Below are 27,611 nucleotides of genomic sequence, written 5' to 3' on the forward strand. Positions count from 1 at the left end.
CAGAGTTGGGTCAGACTGGACAGTCTGTGATGGGTGTAAATGGAGCCAGTGTATGGGCATGGGACAAGTATAGATGAGACACCCAGAGTTGGGTCAGACAGGACAGTCTAGGATGGGTGTAAATGTTACCAGTGTATGGGCATGGGACAAGTATAGATGAGACACCCAGAGTTGGGTCAGACAGGACAGTCTGTGATGGGTGTAAATGGAGCCAGTGTATGGGCATGGGACAAGTATAGATGGGGCACCCAGAGTTGGGTCAAATAGGACAGTCTAGGATGGTTGTAAATGGAACCAGTGTATGGGCATGGGACAAGTATAGATGGGGCACCCAGAGTCAGGTCAAATAGGACAGTCTGTGATGGGTGTGAATCGAGCCAGTGTATGGGCATGGGACAAGTATAGATGAGACACCCAGAGTTGGGTCAGACAGGACAGTCTAGGATGGGTGTAAATGTTACCAGTGTATGGGCATGGGACAAGTATAGATGAGACACCCAGAGTTGGGTCAGACAGGACAGTCTAGGATGGGTGTAAATGTTACCAGTGTATGGGCATGGGACAAGTATAGATGAGACGGCCAGAGTTGGGTCAGACAGGACAGTCTGTGATGGGTGTGAATGGAGCCAGTGTATGGGCATGGGACAAGTATAGATGGGGCACCCAGGGTCAGGTCAAATAGGACAGTCTGTGATGGGTGTAAATGGAACCAGTGTATGGGCATGGGACAAGTATAGATGGGGCACCCAGGGTCAGGTCAAATAGGACAGTCTGTGATGGGTGTAAATGGAACCAGTGTATGGGCATGGAACCAGTGTAGGTTGGACAAGTATAGATGGTGCAGCCAGAGTCAGGTCAAATAAAAAGCACAGTCTGGCATGGGTGTGAATTGAACCAGCGCATGGACATGAAACAGTAGGTTGGACATGTATAGATGAGCCAGCTAGAGTCAGGTCAAACAAAAAGGACAGTCTGGGATGGTTGTAAGTTGAACCAGTGCATGGGCATGGAACCAGTGTAGGTTGGACAAGTATAGATGGAGCAGCGAGAATCGGGTCAAACAAAAAGGACAGTCTGGCATGGGTGTAAATTTAACCAGCGCATGGACATAGAACCAGTGTAGGTTGGGCAAGTATAGCTAGGGCAACCAGAGTCCGGTCAAACAAATAGGACAGTCTTGGATTGTTGTACATGGAACCAGTGCATGAGCATGGAACCAGTGTAGATGGGACAGCCAGAGTCCGGTCAAACAAATAGGACAGTCTGGGATGGGTGTAAATGGAACCAGTGCATGAGCATGGAACCAGTGTAGATGGGACAGCCAGAGTCAGGTCAAACAAATAGGACAGTCTGGGATGGGTGTAAATGGAACCAGTGCATGGGCATGGAACCAGTGTAGGTGGGACAGCCAGGGTCAGCTCAAACAAATAGAGCAGTCTAAAAAAAATTTTTTTTTTTCATTTAATATCTTTACATCTGCTTTAAATATTGTTTCTTTTCTGTCTGGATTTGAGCTTTAAGGTTAGTCCAGTACCGGCCAGTGAACGGTTTCCCTCTTCTGGAATCAGACAGTTGAATGTTTTATCTGTGGGACAATGGGGTAGACCTATATCTATGGGACAATGGGGTAGACCTTTATCTATGGGACAATGGGGTAGACCTATATCTATGGGACAATGGGGTAGACCTATATCTATGGGACAATGGGGTAGACCTTTATCTATGGGACAATGGGGTAGACCTTTATCTATGGGACAATGGGGTGGTCATTTATCTATGGGACAATGGGGTGGACATTTATCTATGGGACAATGGGGTAGACCTATATCTATGGGACAATGGGGTGGAAATGTTTCTATGGGACAATGGGGTAGACCTATATCTATGGGACAATGGGGTAGACCTTTATCTATGGGACAATGGGGTAGACCTATATCTATGGGACAATGGGGTAGACCTATATCTATGGGACAATGGGGTAGACCTATATCTATGGGACAATGGGGTAGACCTTTATCTATGGGACAATGGGGTAGACCTATATCTATGGGACAATGGGGTGGAAATGTATCTATGGGACAATGGGGTAGACCTTTATCTATGGGACAATGGGGTAGACCTTTATCTATGGAACAATGGGGTAGACCTTTATCTATGGGACAATGGGGTGGACATTTATCTATGGGACAATGGGGTAGACCTATATCTATGGGACAATGGGGTGGACATTTATCTATGGGACAATGGGGTGGACATTTATCTATGGGGCAATGGGGTAGACCTATATCTATGGGACAATGGGGTAGACCTATATCTATGGGACAATGGGGTAGACCTATATCTATGGGACAATGGGTTGGACATTTACTATGGGACAATGGGGTATACCTATATCTATGGGACAATGGGGTAGACCTATATCTATGGGACAATGGGGTAGACCTATATCTATGGGACAATGGGGTAGACCTATATCTATGGGACAATGGGGTAGACACTATATCTATGGGACAATGGGGTAGACCTATATCTATGGGACAATGGGGTAGACCTTTATCTATGGGACAATGGGGTAGACCTTTATCTATGGGACAATGGGGTAGACCTATATCTATGGGACAATGGGGTAGACCTATATCTATGGGACAATGGGGTAGACACTATATCTATGGGACAATGGGGTAGACCTATATCTATGGGACAATGGGGTGGACATTTATCTATGGGACAATGAGGTGGACATTTATCTATGGGACAATGGGGTAGACCTATATCTATGGGACAATGGGGTAGACCTATATCTATGGGACAATGGGGTGGACATTTATCTATGGGACAATGGGGTGGACATTTATCTATGGGACAATGGGGTAGACCTATATCTATGGGACAATGGGGTAGACCTATATCTATGGGACAATGGGGTAGACCTATATCTATGGGACAATGGGGTAGACCTATATCTATGAGACAATGGGGTAGACACTATATCTATGAGACAATGGGGTAGACACTATATCTATGGGACAATGGGGTAGACACTATATCTATGGGACAATGGGGTAGACTATATCTATGGGACAATGGGGTAGACCTATATCTATGGGACAATGGGGTAGACACTATATCTATGAGACAATGGGGTAGACACTATATCTATGAGACAATGGGGTAGACCTTTATCTATGGGACAATGGGGTAGACCTATATCTATGGGGCAATGGGGTAGACCTATATCTATGGGGCAATGGGGTAGACCTTTATCTATGGGACAATGGGGTTTGTAGTTATTTTTTTGTCCTTTTTCTGATTGGACCTAATGATTGTTCTGTATTCCCTTTTTTGTTGCATTTTATTTGTAACTCTCCAGGGGACACAGCAGTTTATAAATCGGGATCGTACTGGATCCTGGGCCGAACCTCCGTAGACATCATAAAGAGCGGAGGGTACAAAATAAGCGCTTTAGAAGTGGAGCGCCACCTCTTGGCCCATCCAAGCATTGCAGGTATGCAAGTATTTCTCTAAAATTGTTTCCGCCTACAGAGCTTTGGAATTTAGTTTTTTGGGGGTTTTTTTGTTTTTTTTTCTTGTTATCTTCACATGTAGATGTGGCGGTCATCGGAGCACCTGATGTAATCTGGGGACAGCGCGTGTCAGCCATTGTGAAAGTTCGAGACGGACATAATCTTTTCTTGAATGAACTGAAGCATTGGGCAAGGTGAGATGCTAAAAAACTGTTGTTAGCAATTTCTTAAAGCAAAGCTCCACCCAAAACGAGCAGCTCTGCTTGTCTGCCTCCACTGCCACATTTGGCACTATTTGAAGGGGAAGGGGGGGAGCAGGTACCTGGTTTTGACAGGTACTCACTCCCCCTTCTGGCTCAGTTTGGCCTCCCTCCTTCCTCCCGCAGTCTTCTGGGACACTTCACAGGTCCTGTGCTGATCACAGATCCCCAAAAAAAAACTAACAATTCACACCAAACTGAGCATGTGCAGCTTGCCCGCAAGGCTCTGTTCTATCAGCAGATGGATTGGGGACAGTAAAAGAAGAGGAGGATCAGAGAAGACAGGATGAAAAAGTCTTTTTACACAATGCAGAGGATTAACCTCTTAAATTCCACAGTGAGTATATCAAGCATGCTTTACTGCATCTACAGACTGATGTCACTGCTGTGCGTTTTGTAACCCTTTCATATAGGTGTTGGGAGGGGATGGGAGCAGTAGTTCTAGCCTAGAACTCCACTTGACTCCATGACCTGTGGGTGAGGCAAAACACGTCAGCGGCATGGCCTGGCTGAGGAATGATCGCCGGGCTTGTTTTCAGTGCAACGTTCAGGACTTCTTTTTCTGTCCCTTTGATTACATGGAGCTGGGATGGGCTCTCCACACCCAGCCGGCACCCACACTGGAGTTTCCTAGATTTGGATACACAAACCTGGAGCGGTAACCAAAAATCTTTTATTTAGGGTTCCACTTTAATGGCCACTTGGGCAGAAGTGGTGGCCTTCGCATACAGACCGGGCCTGGAAACCACAGGAACTACACAGGGATACAGAAACTGATGTGAAGAATCGCAGAGGGACTTACAGCACAATGTGCCCCACTGCAGCTGTACGGTGCGATTTTCCAGATTTTAGAATCTGATTCAGGAACACAATACAACCCGGACTGCAAAGAAAGAAAACAAATGCTCAGCTACACTTCGTACTACTTGTGCACAAGGCTGCTGTTAGAACCCACGGGGCCCCATGCAGCCAACCTGGCAGCACCCCCTCCCCAGAAAAACAAAACCGTTTACTATGCTTCAGTTATTAATGAACACAGTAAGTGATCAGTATCAATCCCTCGTTGTGTTCATTCAGGAAAGGAAGGGGCTGGTAAATGTGCAAGATCCTATTGTGTTCTTGCAGTTGCTGGTGGAAAGGAGAGGAGGGAAGCCGACAGCAATGCGGGGATGGGGGGCACACAAGGGGGCTGGGTAGCAAGGGAAATATATGGTGCACAGGGAGGGTGATGGGTGCGGCAGGGGGGCAATTACTGGAACCGATCCCCTGTAGGGCTCTCTCTGGAGCAGCTGAAAACCTTCGGTTAGAAACCATGGGGGCCCCGTACAGCCACCCTGACAGACTCCTCCCCACCCCCTAAAATGAAAAAAGTTTTTTTGTACTTCAGTTATGAATGAACACTGTGAGTGATCAGGACTGATCAGGGATAGGGAAGCCTGCAGAGCTGTGGGGGTACACAGAGGGGCCTGGGCAGCAACAGCCAACCTGACAGCCCTCCCCAGAAAAAAAAACAGTTTGCTGTGCTTCAGTTATGAATGAACACAGTGAGTGGTTGGTACCTATTACTCATTGTGCTCCTTTAGCAAAGAAAGGGGCTGGGAAATGTGACATATTTATCGGACCCTTCCCCCACTTTCCATCCTGAAGGATCCTATTGTATTCTTGCAGTTGCTGGTGGAAAGGAGAGGAGGGGAGCCGGCAGCTCTGTGGGGGGCACACAGGGGAGCCTGGGCAGCAGAGGGAAACGTATGATGCACAGGGAGGGTGATGGGTGCGGCAGGGGGGGCATTTACTGGAACCGATCCCCTGTAGGGCCCTCTCTGCGACAGCTGAAAACCATCAGTTAGAAACAATGGGGGCCCCGTACAGCCACCCTGACAGACTCCTCCCCACCCCCCCCAAAATAAAAAAAAGTTTTTTTGTGCTTCAGTTATGAATGAACACAGTGAGTGATCAGGACTGATCAGGGATAGGGAAGCCGGCTGCGCTGTGGGGGTACACAGAGGGGCCTGGGCAGCAGGGGAAAATGTGTCATGTACAGGGAAGGTAATGGGTGCGGTGGGGAAGGGGGTCAACTACTGGAACGGATCCCCCGTGTGGCTCTCTTTGCAGCAGCTGAAAGTCAACGGGAGGGAGGGGAGAAGAAGCCGGTTTTCAGCTGCCGCAGAGAGAGCCACACAGGGGATCGGTTCTAGTAGTTGACCCGCCCCACCGTACCCATTACCTTTCCTGTGCATGATACATTTTCCCCTGCTGCCCTGGCCCCCCCGTGTACCCCACCCCTACGCCGTGCAGACCACCCTCCCTGCCCACATCCGATTCAGCCAGCTGCCTGGGCCCCGTACAGGAGGACTAGTGGTACCCCCTTATCCACAGGCCTGCTCGTGCGTGACCTCTTCTGGTGCTGGTGGATTGAGCCTGAACCAAGGGAGGAGCTTGTTTTCCATAATACAAGGGGGCTTTCCACTTCCTTCTCCTGCATGAGCTGTGCTACCATCATGATGTAATAGAAGGGCCCGATACAGGCACGTAGCTTGTGTGACCCCCCGGCAGTGGAGGGCTGCAATTTTGGCTCATTAGTTGCTGCATTAAAAAGGATCATTTAAATTTACCGATTGCACTTGGCTGGCAGCACCTTGTTGGGAAAAAACCAAAAACATCGTAATTTTTATTAAATACAAAGCTGTGGTCGCCATACACCAGCTAGACAGACACGGGCACACTGAGAGAGACACGGGCACGCCGAGACAGACACGGGCACAATGAGAGAGATATGGGCACGCTGAGACAGACACGGGCACGCTGAGAGAGACACGGGCGCGCCGAGACAGACACGGGCACAATGAGAGAGATATGGGCGCGCCGAGACAGACACGGGCGCGCCGAGACAGACACGGGCACAATGAGAGAGATATGGGCGCGCCGAGACAGACACGGGCACGCCGAGACAGACACGGCCACGCTGAGACAGACACGGGCACAATGAGAGAGATATGGGCACGCCGAGACAGACACGGGCACGCCGAGACAGACACCGGCACAATGAGAGAGACACCGGCACGCCGAGACAGAAACCGGCGCTCCGAGACAGAGACCGGCACAATAAAAGAGACAGACACCGGCACGCCGAGACAGACACGGGCGCGCCGAGACAGAAACCGACACAATAAAAGAGACACCGGCGCGATGAGAGAGACACCGGCACGATGAGAGAGACACCGGCACGCCGAGACAGACACCGGCACTCCGAGACAGAGACCGGCACAATAAAAGAGACACCGGCACGCCGAGACAGACACCGGCACGATGAGACAGACATGGGCGCGCCTAGACTGACTTGGGCGCGCCGAGACAGACACGGGCACAATGAGACAGACACGGGCGCGCCGAGACAGACACGGGCACAATGAGACAGACACGGGCGCGCCGAGACAGACACGGGCGCGCCGAGACAGACACGGGCGCTCCGAGACAGACACGGGCGCTCCGAGAGAGACACCGGCACGATGAGACAGACACGGGCACTATGAGACAGACACGGGCACGCCAAAAGAGACGCGGGCACGCCGAGACAGACACCAGCACGATGAGACAGACACGGGCATTATGAGAGAGACACGGGCACGCCAAGACAGACACGGGCACTATGAGAGAGACACGGGCACTATGAGAGAGACACGGGCACTATGAGAGAGACACGGGCATTATGAGAGAGACACGGGCACTATGAGAGAGACACGGGCACGCCAAGAGAGACACTGGCAAGATGAGGCAGACACGGGCACTATGAGAGAGACACGGGCACTATGAGAGAGACACGGGCACGCCAAGAGAGACACGGGCACTATGAGACAGACACGGGCACTATGAGACAGACACGGGCACTATGAGACAGACACGGGCACTATGAGAGAGACACGGGCACGCCAAGAGAGACACTGGCAAGATGAGGCAGACACGGGCACTATGAGAGAGACACGGGCACTATGAGACAGACACGGGCACGCCAAGAGAGACACTGGCAAGATGAGACAGACACGGGCACTATGAGACAGACACGGGCACGCCGAGACAGACACGGGCACGCCGAGACAGACACGGGCACGCCGAGACAGACACGGGCACGCCGAGACAGACACGGGCACGCCGAGACAGACACGGGCACTATGAGACAGACACGGGCACGCCGAGACAGACACGGGCACGCCGAGACAGACACGGGCACGCCGAGACAGACACGGGCACGTATGTGATGATGCATGTAACTAAGCCAGGCTCCTTTCTCTCATTTAGGGCATTCATGGCCCCGTACTGCATTCCTGCTGAGCTCATCCATGTGGAAGAAATTCCCCGAAACCAGATGGGAAAAATCAATAAAAAGCAACTGCTGTCTCTGTTCTATCTCCAGCCAGAAGGGGGGAATCAGACCATACCTGCCTGAACACGCGCTCCTGCACCCCCTGGGACACGGCACTCACCGTCAGCCCCGTACTCAGGGGCCCCAATCACTATGCAGAGACAGTGGTGGATGCCTGCGCTGCCCTGTATGTGGAACATTGTAGGTATGCTGTGAGACAAAGCGAATACCTGATACGTTGTGACAACATGGAGGTCCGGGTCAGGGTTGCGCATTTGCAAGCTTTAAAGAGACCCTGTTAAATCGTTTGAGCAAAACACAAAGCAGTAAAGGAGAGGCTGGAGACTTACAGGACTCAGTATTGATGCGGACGACAGCAAGAGGAGCCGGTGAGACCTGCGGGGAACCCAGGAGATCGACACTCCCGGAAGTGTCGACTCCCAGCCTACTTCAGGAGACCATTACTCAGCAATGGAGCCGTGTATAGGTGGCGGGGGAGCAGGAGAGGTCAGTCTCATGTTACATGTATGTACTTTGCCTGAACGGTTCAAACATGTTACAGGGTCCCTTTAAGGTTTGAAATCTTTGTAGACATAAATCGTACCTTTTATTTCCTCATTTTCCTCTCCATTGATCAGACTGCAACAAGGTTGCCAGCATCCCGTACATTTACAGACATTTTGTAAATATCAGCCGATTTACAAACTGTGCATAAAATATGTCTACGGGCCGGGTGGGCACGTGATGACGTCATGGAGCTGTTGGCGCCTTTTATGAATTATAGAACTGGAGGGGGAACTGGCACTTGGGAGCGGGAGCGCCGCCAGCCACTGGGACTATCACTGGAGGACAGGTGGTCTGGAGGAGAACCAGAGGAGCCACTGGGCCTGTCTGACTACCCTGCACCCGAGCGAACAATGGAGGAGGTCCAGCCTCCAGACAGTCTGTGGGGAGTAGGTGTGGTCACCGATGTAAAAGGGGAGTGAATACACGAAGGTAAGGGGAGTACGGATATAAAGGTTCCCCCTTATATCAGTAACCCCTCCCCCCCCCCCCCCCTTACCTTGGTGTATTCGCTCTGTGGTCACCAGAGTCCCTTCCTTCCCCATCAGAATTCCCAGCGTTCCCCCTTGGATCAGTTTCCTCAGAGATTCCCTTTACATCAGAGTCTAGGATTCCCCCTTATAGTGCAAGGGAAAACTCTGCGGTTCATGATGTAAGGGGCAATGCTGCAGACTCTGATGTAAAGGGGAACGCTGCAGACTCATGCAAGTGGGGGCTCTGGTGACCAGAGACCACCTTACATCAGAGTTCCCCTTTACACCAGAGTCCGCACCATGCCTCCTTTACATCAGAGTTTGTAGGATTCCCCCTTATAGTGCAAGGGAGAACTCTGTGGTTCATGATGTAAGGGGCAATGCTGCAGACTCTGATGTAAAGGGGAACGCTGCAGACTCATGCAAGTGGGGGCTCTGGTGACCAGAGACCACCTTACATCAGAATTCCCCTTTACACCAGAGTCCGCACCATGCCTCCTTTACATCAGAGTCTGTAGGATTCCCCCTTATAGTGCAAGGGAGAACTCTGTGGTTCATGATGTAAAGGGCAATGCTGCAGACCCTGATGCAAGTGGGAACTCTGATGTAAAGGGGAATGCTGCAGACTCTTATGTAAGGGGGGGCTCTGGTGACTAAAGACCACCTTACATCAGAGTTCCCCTTTACACCAGAGTCCGCAGCATCCCCCCTTAAATCAGAGTCTTCAGATCTCTCCTTTACATCAGTGTCCACAGTGTTCCTTTTTCCATCACAGTCCGCACTGTGAAGGGGATCCCTGCAGACTCTGATGTAAGGGGGAACTCTGTGCTGGGTTATATTAACCTGACCTTCATGTAGAAGGAGAAATCTCTGTTTCTTGACTGTTGTCACAAGCGACATGTTTGTAGCTTAAATATTGATATTAGCCAAAATGACGGTTTTCAGCGCAAATTTTTTGAACCGTCGAGAAAAAATTTGTCACTGTCAGTAAATTGTGTTGTCCGTAAATTTCACTTCAAGAGGTTGGAAACCCCGAACTGCAACATTGTAACAAAACAAAAGATATTCCGGCTTTATGTTTGCCGATCGACCCTCAAAACGATCTCTGCGCTGTGCTAGCAATGTCACACCTCTGCTACAGGGGCAACTTCACCCAAAGCCACTTGGAGTTTGCCTGTATGCTGCGGTCAAGAGGTAGTAGACCCCTCCAGGTGTTCTGATGTGACTTCCATGAGGATTTCTACTGAATCTCCAAATATAGAGAATACTAAAATCAAATTCAACCTGCTCCCCAAATCGAGAGGCTGACGATGCCCCTCCTACCTCCGCCTGGCAATTGACCAATCCCTGTGATGGACATCCTCAATGGCTAACGATGAGGTATAGGAAGCTCTAGAACAAGTATTTGTGTGAAAGAAACATTAGATTGGAAGCTCCTTTGAGGACAAGGACTAATGTGAATCACTCTTCTGTTCTGTAGTGCCACTTATCCCACTTTATATACGGGTTCCAATGTGAAATTCGGTTTTTTGTTTGTTTTGTGTTTTTTGTTTTTTTTTTTGGTTGTTTTGTTTTTTTGTTTGTTTTTTTGTGTTTTTTTTTGTTTTTTTGTTTGTTTTTGTGTGTGTTGTCCCTCAAGTGTAGAAACTTCCACCTTGGCTTGCACTGAACTTCTAAAAGCAAAATATGTTATTTAATTTATGGTCATTTTATTTGATTTTCAAGTTTTTAATTGCTAAAGAGACAAAAATAAACAACAAAATAAATAAAAAAAGAGTGCATTTATATTTACTTTGACTGGAAGCTGTCTGTATTGGGATATACACGGTACATGTGTGTAAATGTGAGTCAACCTTGAACCGTTCTCACCAGCTGACCATTATGCAGGCCATACACGGGTCGAATTCCGAACGAAATTGCTTTAGAAAATCGGACATTTTGTCCGTTTTGTGTCTCCTTAAGAGTTCCCTTCACTGGAACTAGGGGGCCAAGTCCAACTCCTGAAAAACAACCCCACACTATAATCCCCCCTCCACCAAACTTTACTTTTGGCACAATGCAGTCAGGCAAGTACTGTTCTCCTGGCAACCGCCAAACCCAGACACGTCCATAGGATTGCCAGACAGAGAAGCGTGATTGGTCACTCCAGAGAACACATCTCCACTGCTCTAGAGTCCAGTGGCGGCGTGCTTTACACCACGGCATCCGACGCTTTGCATTGCACTTGGTGATGGAAGGCTTGGATGCAGCTGCTCGGCCATGGAAACCCATTCCATGAAGCTCTCTACGCACTGTTGTTGGGCTCATCTGAAGGCCACACCAAGTTTGGAGGTCTTTAGCTATTGACTCTGCAAACAGTTGGCGACTTCTGCGCACTGTGCGCTTCAGCATGCGCTGACCCCGCCCTGTCATGTGACATGGCCTACCACTTGGTGGCTGAGTGGCTGTTGTTCCCAGTCGCTTCCACTTTGTTATAATCCCACTAACAGTTGAGCGTGGAATATTTAGTAGCCAGGAAATGTCACGGATGGACTTATTGCCCAGGTGGCCACCTATCACGGGACCACGCTTGGAGTCACTGAGCTCCTGAGAGCGACCCATTCTTTCACCAATGTTTGTAGAAGCCGTCTGCATGCCTAGGGGCTTGACTGTATACACCTGTGTCCATGGAGGGGATTGGAACACTGGAATCACATGATATGGAGGGGATTGGAGCACCTGAATCACAAGATATGGAGGGGATTGGAACACCCGAATCACATGATATGGAGGGGATTGGAACGCCTGAATCACATGATATGGAGGGGATTGGAACGCCTGCATCACATGATATGGAGGGGATTGGAACGCCTGCATCACATGATATGGAGGGGATTGGAACACCTGAATCACATGATATGGAGGGGATTGGAACACCTGAATCACATGATTGGGTGGGCGGGGCCAATACTTTTGGCAATATAGTGTATCAACAAATTGCAAGAAAATGGTTATAACAAGTTCCAAACCATTTGAGATTTCTGCCAGTCGCTCGTGAGTCTGACTTCAGGTCTAAGCTTTCATGGTCCAGTGCAAATTCAGGTGCGACTTTTGAAGACTTTATTGTTCCTTGTGAAGATTTTCAATGCTTTCTTGCCATTTGTAATGTGATTTCCATTATATTCTATGTATGTGAAATTGCAACAAAAATGTCATGCAAAAACTACTTGCGGCAAATCCCAAATGTTAAGACATTGATTTTCACATTCATTAGATGCAATTTCAATTCCCAAATCGCACTGGTATGACGGGCACTAAGGCTCGGTGCACATATGTGTGGGTGCTGCCGCTGCGGATCTGCACAGAAATCCGGGCAGCCGCACCACCCACACAGAAGAATGCGGACTCGCGGGTGGGTGCCATTAATTCTATTGGCACGCCGCCCGCACTGGAAATCACAATCGCACTGGGAACTGAGGTTCCAATGCGGGCTGCGTGTTCAGAAGAAGCGAAGGGACTTCTTCCCTGCCTGTCCCGGAGCATGGGAGTCCATTCACATGAATGGACGCTCATGCAAAACGCGGACCGCAGAAACGCAGATATGTGAACCGGGGGTAATCCTGGCCCCTGATCAGTAAAATGAGGAACAAGGGTGCTCTGATGGTGGGACAGGTGAGCTGACAGGTGTGTGGGGCTTGGCATCGAGGGCAGGGATTACACCAAAATCAAGAAAGTCGAGACCTCGGTAGCAAATGAAGTTCACTTTCAAGAAAGGCATTGAAAAGCCTTTTCTATCCAGGAAGGTCATTTCATAGGATTGGTGACAGGTTCTCCTTGTGATGTTATTTATTCTGAATTACCTGCAGAGCAGTATTGTGCTGCGCAGAGCGTTACACCACAATCATCCGAGGAGCTGTATTATTGTATAGTACATTGTATTCGACTTTGCTGAGCAGGAATTCGTCATTATATGCAGAGCACTCTTATAACATGCAGAGCAGTACATGGCAATTACCTGCAGAGCCAACCGTCGTACTACCCTGCCTTGCAGAGCCCTGTTATTACGCGAGGACCGATAATGGCGATATAGTGTTTAGGAGAAGAGTAAAAAATATACCGCGTGTCCAGCTGATCGATATCAAAAATATAACGCGTATCCAGCTGATCGATATAAAAAATATACCGCGTATCCAGCTGATCGATATCAAAAATATAACGCGTATCCAGCCGATCGATATCAAAAATATAACGCGTATCCAGCCGATCGATATAAAAAATATAACGCGTATCCAGCTGATCGATATCAAAAATATAACGCGTATCCAGCTGATCGATATCAAAAATATAACGCGTATCCAGCCGATCGATATCAAAAATATAACGCGTATCCAGCCGATCGATATCAAAAATATAACGCGTATCCAGCCGATCGATATCAAAAATATAACGCGTATCCAGCCGATCGATATCAAAAATATAACGCGTATCCAGCCGATCGATATCAAAAATATAACGCGTATCCAGCTGATCGATATAAAAAATATAAAGCGTATCTAGCTGATCGATATCAAAAATATAACGCGTATCCAGCTGATCGATCTCAAAAATATAACGCGTATCCAGCTGATCGATCTCAAAAATATAACGCGTATCCAGCTGATCGATCTCAAAAATATAACGCGTATCCAGCTGATCGATATAAAAAATATAACGCGTATCCAGCTGATCGATCTCAAAAATATAACGCGTATCCAGCTGATCGATCTCAAAAATATAACGCGTATCCAGCTGATCGATCTCAAAAATATAACGCGTATCCAGCTGATCGATCTCAAAAATATAACGCGTATCCAGCCGATCGATATCAAAAATATAACGCGTATCCAGCCGATCGATATCAAAAATATAACGCGTATCCAGCCGATCGATATCAAAAATATAACGCGTATCCAGCTGATCGATATAAAAAATATAACGCGTATCCAGCCGATCGATATAAAAAATATAACGCGTATCCAGCCAATCGATATAAAAAATATAACGCGTATCCAGCTGATCGATATAAAAAATATAACGCGTATCCAGCCGATCGATATCAAAAATATAACGCGTATCCAGCCGATCGATATCAAAAATATAACGCGTATCCAGCCGATCGATATCAAAAATATAACGCGTATCCAGCTGATCGATATAAAAAATATAACGCGTATCCAGCCGATCGATATAAAAAATATAACGCGTATCCAGCCAATCGATATAAAAAATATAACGCGTATCCAGCTGATCGATATAAAAAATATAACGCGTATCCAGCTGATCGATATCAAAAATATAACGCGTATCCAGCTGATCGATATCAAAAATATAACACGTATCCAGCTGATCGATATCAAAAATATAACGCGTATCCAGCTGATCGATATAAAAAATATAACGCGTATCCAGCTGATCGATATAAAAAATATAACGCGTATCCTGCTGATCGATATCAAAATATAACGCGTATCTAGTTGATCGATATCAAAAATATAACACGTATCCAGCTGATCGATATCAAAAATATAACGCGTATCCAGCTGATCGATATAAAAAATATAACGCGTATCCTGCCGATCGATATCAAAATATAACGCGTATCTAGTTGATCGATATCAAAAATATAACGCGTATCCAGCTGATCGATATAAAAAATATAACGCGTATCCAGCTGATCGATATAAAAAATATACCGCGTATCCTGCCGATCGATATCAAAATATAACGCGTATCTAGTTGATCGATATCAAAAATATAACGCGTATCCAGCTGATCGATATAAAAAATATAACGCGTATCCAGCTGATCGATATAAAAAATATACCGCGTATCCAGCTGATCGATATCAAAAATATAACGCGTATCCAGCTGATCGATATCAAAAATATACCGCGTATCCAGCTGATCGATATCAAAAATATAACGCGTATCCAGCTGATCGATATCAAAAATATAACGCGTATCCAGCTGATCGATATCAAAAATATAACGCGTATCCTGCTGATCGATATCAAAATATAACGCGTATCTAGTTGATCGATATCAAAAATATAACGCGTATCCAGCTGATCGATATCAAAAATATAACGCGTATCCAGCTGATCGATATAAAAAATATAACGCGTATCTAGCTGATCGATATCAAAAATATAACGCGTATCCAGCTGATCGATATCAAAAATATAACGCGTATCCAGCCGATCGATATCAAAAATATAACGCGTATCCAGCTGATCGATATCAAAAATATAACGCGTATCCAGCTGATCGATATCAAAAATATAACGCGTATCCAGCTGATCGATATCAAAAATATAACGCGTATCTAGCTGATCGATATCAAAAATATAACGCGTATCCAGCTGATCGATATCAAAAATATAACGCGTATCCAGCTGATCGATCTCAAAAATATAACGCGTATCCAGCTGATCGATGTAAAAAATATAACGCGTATCCAGCTGATCGATATCAAAAATATAACGCGTATCCAGCTGATCGATATCAAAAATATACCGCGTATCCAGCTGATCGATATCAAAAATATAACGCGTATCCAGCTGATCGATATCAAAAATATAACGCGTATCCAGCTGATCGATATCAAAAATATAACGCGTATCCTGCTGATCGATATCAAAATATAACGCGTATCCAGCTGATCGATATCAAAAATATAACGCGTATCCAGTTGATCGATATCAAAAATATAACGCGTATCCAGCTGATCGATATCAAAAATATAACGCGTATCCAGCTGATCGATATAAAAAATATAACGCGTATCTAGCTGATCGATATCAAAAATATAACGCGTATCCAGCTGATCGATATCAAAAATATAACGCGTATCCAGCCGATCGATATCAAAAATATAACGCGTATCCAGCTGATCGATATCAAAAATATAACGCGTATCCAGCTGATCGATATCAAAAATATAACGCGTATCCAGCTGATCGATATCAAAAATATAACGCGTATCCAGCTGATCGATATCAAAAATATAACGCGTATCCAGCTGATCGATATGAAAAATATAACGCGTATCCAGCTGATCGATATGAAAAATATACCGCGTATCCAGCCGATCGATATCAAAAATATAACGCGTATCCAGCTGATCGATATAAAAAACATAACGGGCCCCTTAGTACCAATTGAGCATCGTTTATCCCCACGGCCTACCTGAGTATTGTTGCTGACCATGTCCCTCCCTTTATGACTCCATTGTCCCCGTCTTCTGGTGGCTCCTCCCAGCAGGATAATGCTCTACGTCACAAAGCTCAGATCACAGTTACATAGTTAGTCTGGCTGAAAAAAGACAAAAGTCCATCCAGTTCAACCATTAACCTCCCTAGCGGTCTGATGATGTCAGGATTTCTGTGCTCAAAGCGGTACATTTTTTTGCATGGAAATATGTATTTTGTTTATTGTAGGCTGTAATTTTTAGGAATAACTCCCTGAAATCTGTCCGGACAAGAGTCTAGTAAACATCCCGGGAATGTTACAATTTAAAACACGAAATCATAAATTATAATTTAATAAATAATCATAATAATAATATAATACATTTAATTCAATAATATAATCAAACCGAAAACACTGAAATGTGAAATATAGCGCCAAGTTGGCCCATCGCTGAGCTCAGTCGCAGAATCGTTTTCAGTGTCTGATGAGGAATTTCCCCCACCAATCATTATCACTCAATTCTGCAAGTGGTTCTGATTTACTATCGCTGTTCTCTAGCCGGTCTAAAACCGCGTCTGACCTAAAGGGACGCTTTTTGGACGCCATGGACGTTTCTCAGTTTCCAGGCAGAAAGGGCGGTAAAAATGCAGGCAGGGCGCCGGACAAAGCACTCGGGACAACATGTATGTGAAATGGTTTGATACAGGAATGTTATACGATGTGATTTTACTGTATTTAGTGAATGTCACTTTTTGTCATTTTCAAATTTCCCGCCAGTTCCGTCCCCCGTACGTCCCGACGCTCGCAGGGACCGGAACCCAGAAGACAGATGCCGGCATCGGCCGGAGGACATTACAGGGGACACTGCAGGGGGGACATCGCGGGAGCGCAGGACAAGGTAAGAGAAGAAGAGATCCCGGAGCAACGCTGCAGTGTATTCCCGAGTGTAGCTCGGGGGGGGTTACCGCTTGTGGTGCTGAAACTTTACCGCCAGGGGGGTTAAAAAAAAAATTATAATCCTACACCCACAGTTGATCCAGAGGAAGGCAAAAAAAAACAGCACTGAATGATCCAATTAGCTCCTGCAGGGAAAAAAATTCCTTCCTGCCCCCCCCAAGAGGCAATCGGATATTTCTTGGATCACCTTTACCTATAAATGTCATCTCCAACTGGCTTCTTGAACATGACAATGAGGTCACTGGACTCCAATGGCCTCCACAGTCACCAGATCTCCATCCAATAGAGCCCCTTTGGGATGTGGTGGAACCGGAGATTCCCATCATGGAGGTGCAGCCGACAAATCTGCAGCAACTGCGTGATGCCATCATGTCAATATGGAGCAAAATCTCTGAGGAATGTTCCCAACACCTTGTTGGATCTACGCCACGGAGAATGAAGGCAAAAGGTGGTCCAACCCGGGACTAGCAAGGTGGACCTCATATAGTGGCCGGTGAGTGTATGTTATAATTTGTCCTACATCAGTAGTGTAATATATCATGAGGTCCGGCATTAATATGTCACAATATGACGATATATTGTATACTTTGTTACCGTACCATAATTCTGACATATTACTAGACTCCTAGTAGGTCCTACAGCAAGGTGTCACAGCGCGAATGTAATGTTTAATAGTAACGTAGGGGACACGCTATACAGTGGGGATGGAAAGTTTGGGCACCCCAGCTAAAAATTTGTATTAATGTGCATAAAGAAGCCAAGGAAAGATGGAAAAATCTCCAAAAGGCATCAAATTACAGATTAGACATTCTTATAATATGTCAACAAAAGTTAGATTTTATTTCCATCATTTACACTTTCAAAATAACAGAAAACAAAAAAATGGCGTCTGCAATAGTTTGGGCCCCCTGCAGAGTTAATATCTTGTACTGCCCCCTTTGGCAAGTATCACAGCTTGTAAACGCTTTTTGACCTATTAACCGCCAAAGCCAAAGGCGACTACTCTGTCCTCCTCCTCCTGGACCTCTCCGCGGCCTTCGACACAGTTGACCACCCCCTCCTCCTTAATAAACTACTCTCCCTTGGCATCAGAGACACCGCTCTCTCCTGGTTCTCCTCGTACCTATCCCGACGCTCCTTCAGTGTCACCTTCAATGGTGCCACCTCCCCCTCACTCCCCCTCTCTGTTGGGGTCCCCCAGGGCTCTGTCCTTGGGCCCCTTCTCTTCTCCATCTACACCTCCTCCCTCGGCAAACTCATACACTCTCACAGCTTCAACTATCACCTCTATGCTGATGACACTCAAATTTACCTCTCCACCCCCCACCTCACCTCCACTTTCTCCGCCCGCATCACTCACCTCCTAAACGACATCTCAGACTGGATGTCGCTCCATTTCCTCAAACTCAACCTCTCCAAAACCGAGCTTCTCGTCTTCCCCCTGCCAACACCCCCCCCATCCTTTCCATCACTACTAACATCACCACCATCAATCCCGCCCCACAAGCCAAGGTCCTTGGCGTCATTCTGGACTCTAACCTTTCCTTCCAACCTCATGTCAAATCACTGACAAACACATGCAGACTCCACCTCCGCAATATCGCCAAAATACGTACGTTCCTTACCCCAGACACCGCTAAACTACTCGTACACTCCCTGATTATCTCACGCCTGGACTACTGCAACTCCCTCCTCACCGGCCTACCCCAGTGCAGGCTCTCCCCGCTTCAGACCATCCTCAACTCAGCGGCTAGACTCATCCACCTCACCACCCGCTCCACCTCTGCCACCTCCCTCTGCCTCTCCCTCCACTGGCTCCCTATCGCCCAACGCATCAAATTCAAACTACTCACTCTGACCTACAAAGCCATTCACAACACTGCCCCTAACTACCTCACCAACCTGATTCCCAAGTACCACCCTACCCGTACCCTTCGCTCTTCACAGGACCTCCTTCTATCTTGCTCCCTGGTCTCCTCCTCACACGCACGTCTGCAAGACTTCTCCAGGTCCTCCCTCATCCTCTGGAACTCACTACCCCAATCCATCAGACTGTCACCTTCCCTCCTCACCTTCAGGCGCTCCCTGAAAACCCACCTCTTCAGGGAAGCCTACCCCACCCTCACCTAACTGCTGCTCTCCTTCATTCCTCCTACCACTCCATCCCCCACAGCCACTTCCTCCTGTACCACTACCCCCTCCCTCCTAGATTGTAAGCTCGAAAGAGTAGGGCCCTATAACCCCTCGTGTGCTGCTTGTAGGTGCTGTAATGTTTCATGTATTGTCCTCCCCCTCTATTGTACAGCGCTGAGCAAACCCTTTGGCGCTATATAAACTCAATGTAATGTAATGTAGCCAGCCAAGAGTCTTTCAGTTCTTGTTTGAGGTATCTTTGCCCATTCTTCCTTACAAAAGTCTTCCAGTTCTTTGAGATTTCTGGGCTGTCTGTCACGCACGGCTCTTTTAAGGTCTATCCATAGATTTTCAATGATGTTGAGGTCAGGAGATTGTGAAGGCCATGGCAAAACCTTCAGTTTACGCCTCTTGATGTAATCCCCTGTGGATTTCGAGGTGTGTTTAGGATCATTATCCATTTGTAGAAGCCATCCTCTCTTTAACTTCAGCTTTTTCACAGATGGCATCAAGTTACCATCCAAAATTTGCTGAAATTTTATTGAATCCATTTTTCCTTCTACTCGTGAGATGTTCCCTGTGCCACTGGCTGCAACACAACCCCAAAGCATGATTGATCCAACCCCATGCTTCACAGTTGGACAGAGGTTCTTTTCATTCAATTCTGTGCCCCTTCTTCTCTAAACGTACCTTTGCTCATTCCGGCCAAAAAGTTCCATTTTAACCTCATCGGTCCACAGAACTTGTTTCCAGAATGCATCAGGCTTGTCTATATGTTCATTTGCAAAGTTCAAACGATGATTTTTGTGGTGAGGACGTAGAAGAGGTTTTCTTCTGATGACTCTTCCATGAAGCCCATATTTGTACAAGTATCTCTTTATAGTGGAATAGTGACCACAACTCCAGTGTCTGCCAGATCTTTCTGGAGGGATCGTGCAGTCAAACATGGCTTTGAATTGTTTTTCTCACAATCCTGCGAGCTGTTCTGTCTGATATTTTTCTTGGTCTTCCAGATCTTGCTTTAACTTCCACTGTTCCTGATGACGGCCATTTCTTAATTCCATTCCAAACAGAGGATATTGACATCTGAAAACGCTTTGCTATCTTCTTATAGCCTTCTCCAGCTTTGTGAGCGTCAACTATTTTCAGTTTCAGTTTTCTAGACAACTGCTTAGAAGAACCCATGGTGCTGATTGTTGGGGCAAGGTCAGATGAGTCTGGGCATTTAAAACCTTTGAGATTGACATCACCTGGTCTTCCCAGACGATGATTGAGAACAATCCATGACACTGGCAGGTCTCAGCTTGGCAAAGGGGGCAGTACATGCTATAAACTCTGCAGGGGGCCCAAACTTTTGCAGACGCCATTTTTTTGTTTTCTGTTATTTTGAAAGTGTAAATGATGGAAATAAAATCTAACTTTTGTTGACATATTATAAGAATGTCTAATCTGTAATTTGATGCCTTTTGGAGATTTTTCCATCTTTCCTTGGCTTCTTTATGCACATTAATACACATTTTTAGCTGGGGTGCCCAAACTTTCCATCCCCACTGTATGTCCCAGTATGACGATAACCTGTAATATAGTTGGTCCTCCATCAATAAGTCCCATCATGGTGACCTCGTAGTATAAGTACGTCGCATGTCATAGAGTGCGTCCCGCAGCAATATATCACAGTAAGAAAAGGAATAATCTATACGTCGGAGCGTTCTACCATCTGATTACTGTCTGTGGCACACGGGGTTAACCGCGGAGTTGCCGTCCCCAGTGTGGGCCCTGATTTCGGTGACATCTCCAGGACTTGGCAGTCAGATCAATACGGAACAGCAGAAGCTCATTCATAACTGTTCGTGTGACAGGCAGGACCCAGCAGGGAATAAATAGCACGCAGACCGCTAACGATCCATCTCTCGGCCAGTCCAACCGTAGGTAATGAAGAAGTGTGTGATGGGATTGGGTGGGGGGGGGGGGTGATCGGGGGTCTTTGAATCATTAATACAAATCCAGAGGAATCTGATATGATAAATGGCGTCTAAAAAGGAAGTGCGGGGCCCGCCTCTCCGCAATTAACCTCCTGACCTAGCCACAGGACTAGTGACATCCCACGTCCCCTATTAGGGCCCTGACAGGCGTAATGCCTGCAAGACTGATGACAGCCATTGTCTGTGGACCGGGAGTCTCATATACCCTGTATGGAAATGGCTGAAGAAAGAACCGTTCTTGTTGGCCATAGTAACCAGACCCTCCCTTTAAATTATTATTATTATTTTCAGGATTTTTGGCGCCAACAGATTTCTCAGCGCTTTACAATATAAAGGGAGACAATACAGTTCAATACAAGAGGGTTAGGAGGACCCTGATCCTTGGAGCTTACAATCTAAATCCCCTACTCCATGGTGGGAGAGGAAAAGGAAGAATGGTATAGGTTGCTGCTGTGAGTGGCTGTAGGTTTTGTCTGAGTCTAAAGGAAGCAGTTTTCCCTTCATGTACAGATATATATACTGTATATAAGAACTGATTATCTTTAAAGTGGTAATAAACCAAAAATCAAACCGTAGGGTTCAATATTGAGTTGGCCCGCCCTTCCAATAGGCCTTTAATGGCCCCCCCGTCTTAGTCCGTAGGGTTCAATATTTAGTCGGCCCACCCTTCCAATAGGCCTTTAATGGCCCCCCAGTCTTAGTCCATAGGGTTCAATATTTAGTCGGCCCGCCCTTTCCACACACATGACCTTTAATGGCCTACCAGTCTTAGTCCGTAGACTTCAATATTGAATCGGCCCCGCCCTTCCACACACATGACCTTTAATGGCTTACCAGTCTTAGTCCGTAGGCTTCAATATTGAGTCGGCCCGCCCTTCCAATAGGCCTTTAATGGCCCCCCAGTCTTAGTCCATAGGGTTCAATATTTAGTCGGCCCGCCCTTTCCACACACATGACCTTTAATGGCCTCCCAGTCTTAGTCCGTAGGGTTCAATATTTAGTCGGCCCACCCTTTCCACACACATGACCTTTAATGGCCCCCCAGTCTTAGTCCGTAGGGTTCAATATTGAATCGGCCCGCCCTTTCCACACACATGACCTTTAATGGCCTACCAGTCTTAGTCCGTAGGGTTCAATATTGAATCGGCCCGCCCTTTCCACACACATGACCTTTAATGGCCTACCAGTCTTAGTCCGTAGGGTTCAATATTGAGTCGGCCCACCATTCCACACACATGACCTTTAATGGCCTATCAGTCTTAGTCCATTGGGTTCAATATTGAGTCTGCCCGCCCTTCCACACACATGACCTTTAATGGCCTACCAGTCTTAGTCCATTGGGTTCAATATTGAGTCGGCCCGCCCTTCCACACACATGACCTTTAATGGCCTACCAGTCTTAGTCCGTAGACTTCAATATTGAATCGGCCCACCCTTCCACACACATGACCTTTAATGGCCTACCAGTCTTAGTCCGTAGGGTTCAATATTGAGTCGGCCCACCATTCCACACACATGACCTTTAATGGCCTATCAGTCTTAGTCCATTGGGTTCAATATTGAGTCGGCCCACCCTTCCACACACATGACCTTTAATGGCCTACCAGTCTAAGGCTGGCCATACATTATACAATTATCTTCCAATTTTCTGCCCAATTTCCTTTTAGATTTACCTTCAACTGTGTAGTGCAAGGGCCTGCCTAATTGGATACAACTGAAAGTGTTGTTTAGGTTTGTCCTCCTATTATATGGTTTTTGGTAAATCTAAACCAAAAATCTCCAGATAATTGTATAATGTATGGCCAGCCTTAGTCCGTAGGCTTCAATATTGGGCCGCCGGCCTTTCCACACATATGACCTTTAATTAACTTTAAAAAGTTGATTGGAGAGGGGAAAACATATAAAGAAGTGCAGAAAATGATCGGCTGCTCAGCTAAAATGATGGCAAATGCTTTAAAATGGCAACCAGAACCTGAAAGACGTGGAAGAAAGCGAAAAACTACCATTGGAATGGATATAAGAATAGCCAAAATGGCGCGGACTCAGCCAACAATCAGCTCCAGGAAGATGAAAGAAGGTGTGACGTTCCCTGTGAGGACTCAGCCAACAATCAGCTCCAGGAAGATGAAAGAAGGTGTGACGTTCCCTGTGAGGACTGTTACAATTAGAAGACGCCGATGTGAAGCCAAGCTATCTGCAAGAAGTCCCCGCAAAGTCCCACTGTTGGGAAAAAGAAGTGTGCTGAAGAGGTTACAATCTGCCAAAGAGCACATTGACCGGCCTAAAGAGAAATGGCGCAACATTTTGTGGACTGATGGAAGTAAGATTGTTCTTTTTGGGTCTAGTGGGCGGAGACAGTTTGTCAGACGACCCCCAAACACTGAATTCAAGCCACAGTACACTGTGAAGACCGTGAAGCATGGTGGTGCAAGCATCATGATATGGGGATGTTTCTCATACTACGGTGTTGGGCCTATTTATCGCATACCAGGGATCATGGATCAGTTTGAATCCATCAGAATACTTGAAGAGGTCATGCTGCCTTATGCTGAAGAGGAAATGCCCTTGAAATGGGGGTTCCAACAATGCAGAGCGTGGATCTCACAGGAGCGCCGTGGACCTTTGGGTGGGCGCTAACTTTATTAACACTATTGGAGGACAACAAGAACATCTCTCCTGGGACGTTATTGCAGCAACCTGAGGATATGTATCAAAAAGAGTACCTCTTAGTTCAGGTTCTCACTTCAGAGTGCCTCCTTATATCAGGTGTCCCCATCAAAGTAACCCCTTATATCAGGTGTCCCCATCAAAGTAACCCCTTATATCAGGTGTCCCCATCAAAGTAACCCCTTATATCAGGTGTCCCCATCAGAGTACCCCCCTATATCAGCTGTCCCCATCAGAGTGCCCCCTTATATCAGGTGTCCCCATCAAAGTAACCCCTTATATCAGGTGTCCCCATCAGAGTACCCCCTTATATCAGCTGTCCCCATCAGAGTGCCCCCTTATATCAGCTGTCCCCATCAGAGTGCCTCCTTATATCAGGTGTCCCCATCAGAGTGCCCCCTTATATCAGCTGTCCCCATCAGAGTGCCCCCTTATATCAGGTGTCCCCATCAAAGTAACCCCTTATATCAGGTGTCCCCATCAAAGTACCCCCTTATATCAAGTATCCCCATCAGAGTACCCCGTTATATCAGCTGTCCCCATAAGAGTGCCCCCTTATATCAGGTGTCCCCATCAAACTACCCCCTTATATCAGGAGTCCCCATCAGAGTGCCCCCTTATATCAAGTGTCCCCATCAGAGTACCCCCTTATATCAGGTGTCCCCATCAGAGTACCCCCTTATATCAAGTGTCCCCATCAGAGTACCCCTTTATATCATCTGTCCCCTTCAGAGTACCCCCTTATATCATCTGTCCCCTTCAGAGTACCCCCTTATATCAGGTGTCCCCATCAAAGTACCCCCTTATATCAGGTGTCCCCATCAAAGTACCCCCTTAAATCAGGTGTCCCCTTCAGAGTGCCCCCATACATCAGGTGTCACCATACATGAGGTTCCCCATCAGTGTGCCTTCATATCACATGTCCCCTTTACATCAGGTGTCCCCTTTGGAATGCCCCCTTGCATCAAGAGTCCCTATCCATATATCAGATTCCCCTATCAGAGTCTCACCTTAGATCAGTAGACTCCATTAGAGCCAGGCGGGATTGGGAGCTGGGAGGAGAAGTGCGTTGCAGGGGGCGGGGCACACATGCGACATCATTGGTTGCTATGACACCAGCAATCCTAACAACCAATGACTGCAGCTTAATGAGGATCCAGCAGAGCTGAAAGGTTGGCTGTTGGTCCAGACTAGGCTTTCAGTAGGTCCGGATCCGGACCGCGGTTCACCATATAGTGAAGGTTCCCATAGATGGGCGGATGGAAAGAAAATTGCTTGACTGCGTTGATGGGGGAATGCCTCCCGCAGCGCTATTGTTTTCTGCCGCGGGGAGCCTTTTTCCAGCCGGCAGAACCCAGTGATCACTACTAGCGACTATAGCCTCCGGCAGTGATCGCATGCAGAATATCCGAAGCTCATTTTGTTTCTCCTCCAGGATGGTGATCATAACTCCGCTTCCCAAAAACAAGCACCCTTTTGGGCTTTTCTCTAATGGCAATCTGAACCGTACCGTAGCCCATGGTGGCCAATCACCGCCCCACCGTTACATTGTATACGCAGCGCCCTCTGCATGGTGTGTGCGGCATTGCAGTCACCGTGCCCTCTATGTGCCCCCGTCTTCAGTATATCACAGACCCTTCCTAATGGCACCGTCATCCCCCGTGCATTGCCATCTGTGCCCATTGTAGCCATTTTTTTTCCTCCCCCCCCCTTTTCCATCCATTGTTAAGGACAAGCTAAGCGCTGTGCACTGTCCCCCTCGCAGTCTCTTGGGCATTGTTTTGTGTCTAGGCTGAGCTCCGTGCCCTTTTTGTTACGCCATTGACCATCCCCAGCGCTGTACTTTCCCCTTTTTTCAAATGACCGCTCAACGCCCAGAGGTGTGCGGCGCTCTCGGCCCGCGTTGCTGTTTGCCCTGTCCTCCGTGCCCCGCGGTGCCACGTTGCGCGCTGCGTGCATTGTGCTGCGCGAGCGCTCTGCGTTCTGCCCGTGCTGTGTCTGCAGCAATCAGCAGACGGTGGAATGTGTGCCCGGGGGGTGCTGGGCCTCCAAGTTTCTTTATAGCTGACATTATCTTTTATTGCCAGATAAAAATTCCAGGCTCGGCTGGTTTTATTGCCGCTATATGTGCTGCTCTTCCTATCCTCGCAGGATCCACTCCCCTGACGCCGCGCCGCACACTTCTGTTCCTTTTTGGCTGGCATGGGGGGAGGGGATGCATGCCCCCCCCTTACCCTGCCTTCTCAGGATGGATGCCCTCATCTGTATTCATGTTGCACCCCCTGCATGCCCCCCCCCCCCCCCCAAAACCAGCTTGTGTAGAATATATTGCCACCTAACCTTACACAGTGGGGATGAGTGTAAAATCAGTGGCACAGCGGGAGCTACTGCAGCAACTACAGCACAAGTATCGGCAGACAAGTAAAAGGTCACAAAATATATAATATGAGAATTTCACAAAGAAATGATGGAAATCGACAAATTGTTTTTTGATACTTTACCTGCAAACGGGTGCTAATAGAAACCACGGAGCCCCATACACCCAACCTGACAGCTCCCCCCCCCCCTCCCCTTGTAAGAAAAAAAAAAATTTACTATGCTTCAGTTATGAATTGACACAGCGAGTGATCATTACCAATCACTCATTGTGTTCATTCAGGAATGAAAGGAGCTGGTAAATGTGACCCTTCCCCCACTCTCCATCCTGAAGGATCTTATCGGGTGCTTGTAGCTGTCAGTGGGAAAGGGGTGGAGGGAAGCAATGGGGGGGGGCTCACGGGGGGGGGGGGGCCTGGGCAGCAGGGGGAAACATATGGTGCACAGGGAAGTTGATGGGTGCAGTGGGGGGGGGGCAATTACTGGAACCGATCCCCTGTATGCAGGGCCGTGGATAAGGGGGTACCACCAGTCCTCCTGTATGGGGCCAAGGCCAGCAGCTGGGTGAATTGGATGTGAACAGGGAGGGTGATCGGCATGGTGGGGGGCCAATTACTGGAACAGATCCCCTGTAAGCAGGACTGTAGATAAGGGGGTACCACCAGTCTTCCTGTACGGGGCCAAGGCCTGCAGGGGGGCCCAGCCAGCTGGGTGAATTGAATGTGGACACAGAGAGTGATCAGCATGGTGGGGGGCAATTACTGGAACCGATCCCCTGTATGCAGGGCCGTGGATAAGGGGGTACCACCAGTCCTCCTGTATGGGGCCAAGGCCAGCAGCTGGGTGAATTGGATGTGAACAGGGAGGGTGATCGGCATGGTGGGGGGCCAATTACTGGAACAGATCCCCTGTAAGCAGGACTGTAGATAAGGGGGTACCACCAGTCTTCCTGTACGGGGCCAAGGCCTGCAGGGGGGCCCAGCCAGCTGGGTGAATTGGATGTGGACACGGAGAGTGATCAGCATGGTGGGGGGCAATTACTGGAACCGATCCCCTGTATGCAGGGCCGTGGATAAGGGGGTACCACCAGTCCTCCTGTATGGGGCCAA

At 47.6% G+C, this 27,611-nt stretch overlaps 1 protein-coding gene across 1 annotated transcript in view; it reads left to right on the forward strand.

Annotated features, from left to right (window-relative positions):
• Positions 1-10,952, forward strand: part of ACSF3 (acyl-CoA synthetase family member 3) — a 72,853-nt gene extending 61,901 nt beyond the window's left edge. The window contains exons 8-10 of the mRNA XM_089692391.1: positions 3,371-3,505; positions 3,607-3,718; positions 8,078-10,952. Coding sequence (XP_089548517.1) covers positions 3,371-3,505; positions 3,607-3,718; positions 8,078-8,225 — 395 coding nt within the window. The 3' untranslated portion in view covers positions 8,226-10,952. The remainder of the gene's footprint in view (positions 1-3,370; positions 3,506-3,606; positions 3,719-8,077) is intronic.
• Positions 10,953-27,611: the final 16,659 nt, after the last annotated feature.

This window comes from Staurois parvus, unplaced genomic scaffold, assembly GCF_062004578.1.
Source record: "Staurois parvus isolate SC_StPar_1 unplaced genomic scaffold, SC_StPar_1.0 ptg000584l, whole genome shotgun sequence".
In the NCBI taxonomy this organism is placed as follows: Eukaryota; Metazoa; Chordata; class Amphibia; order Anura; family Ranidae; genus Staurois; species Staurois parvus.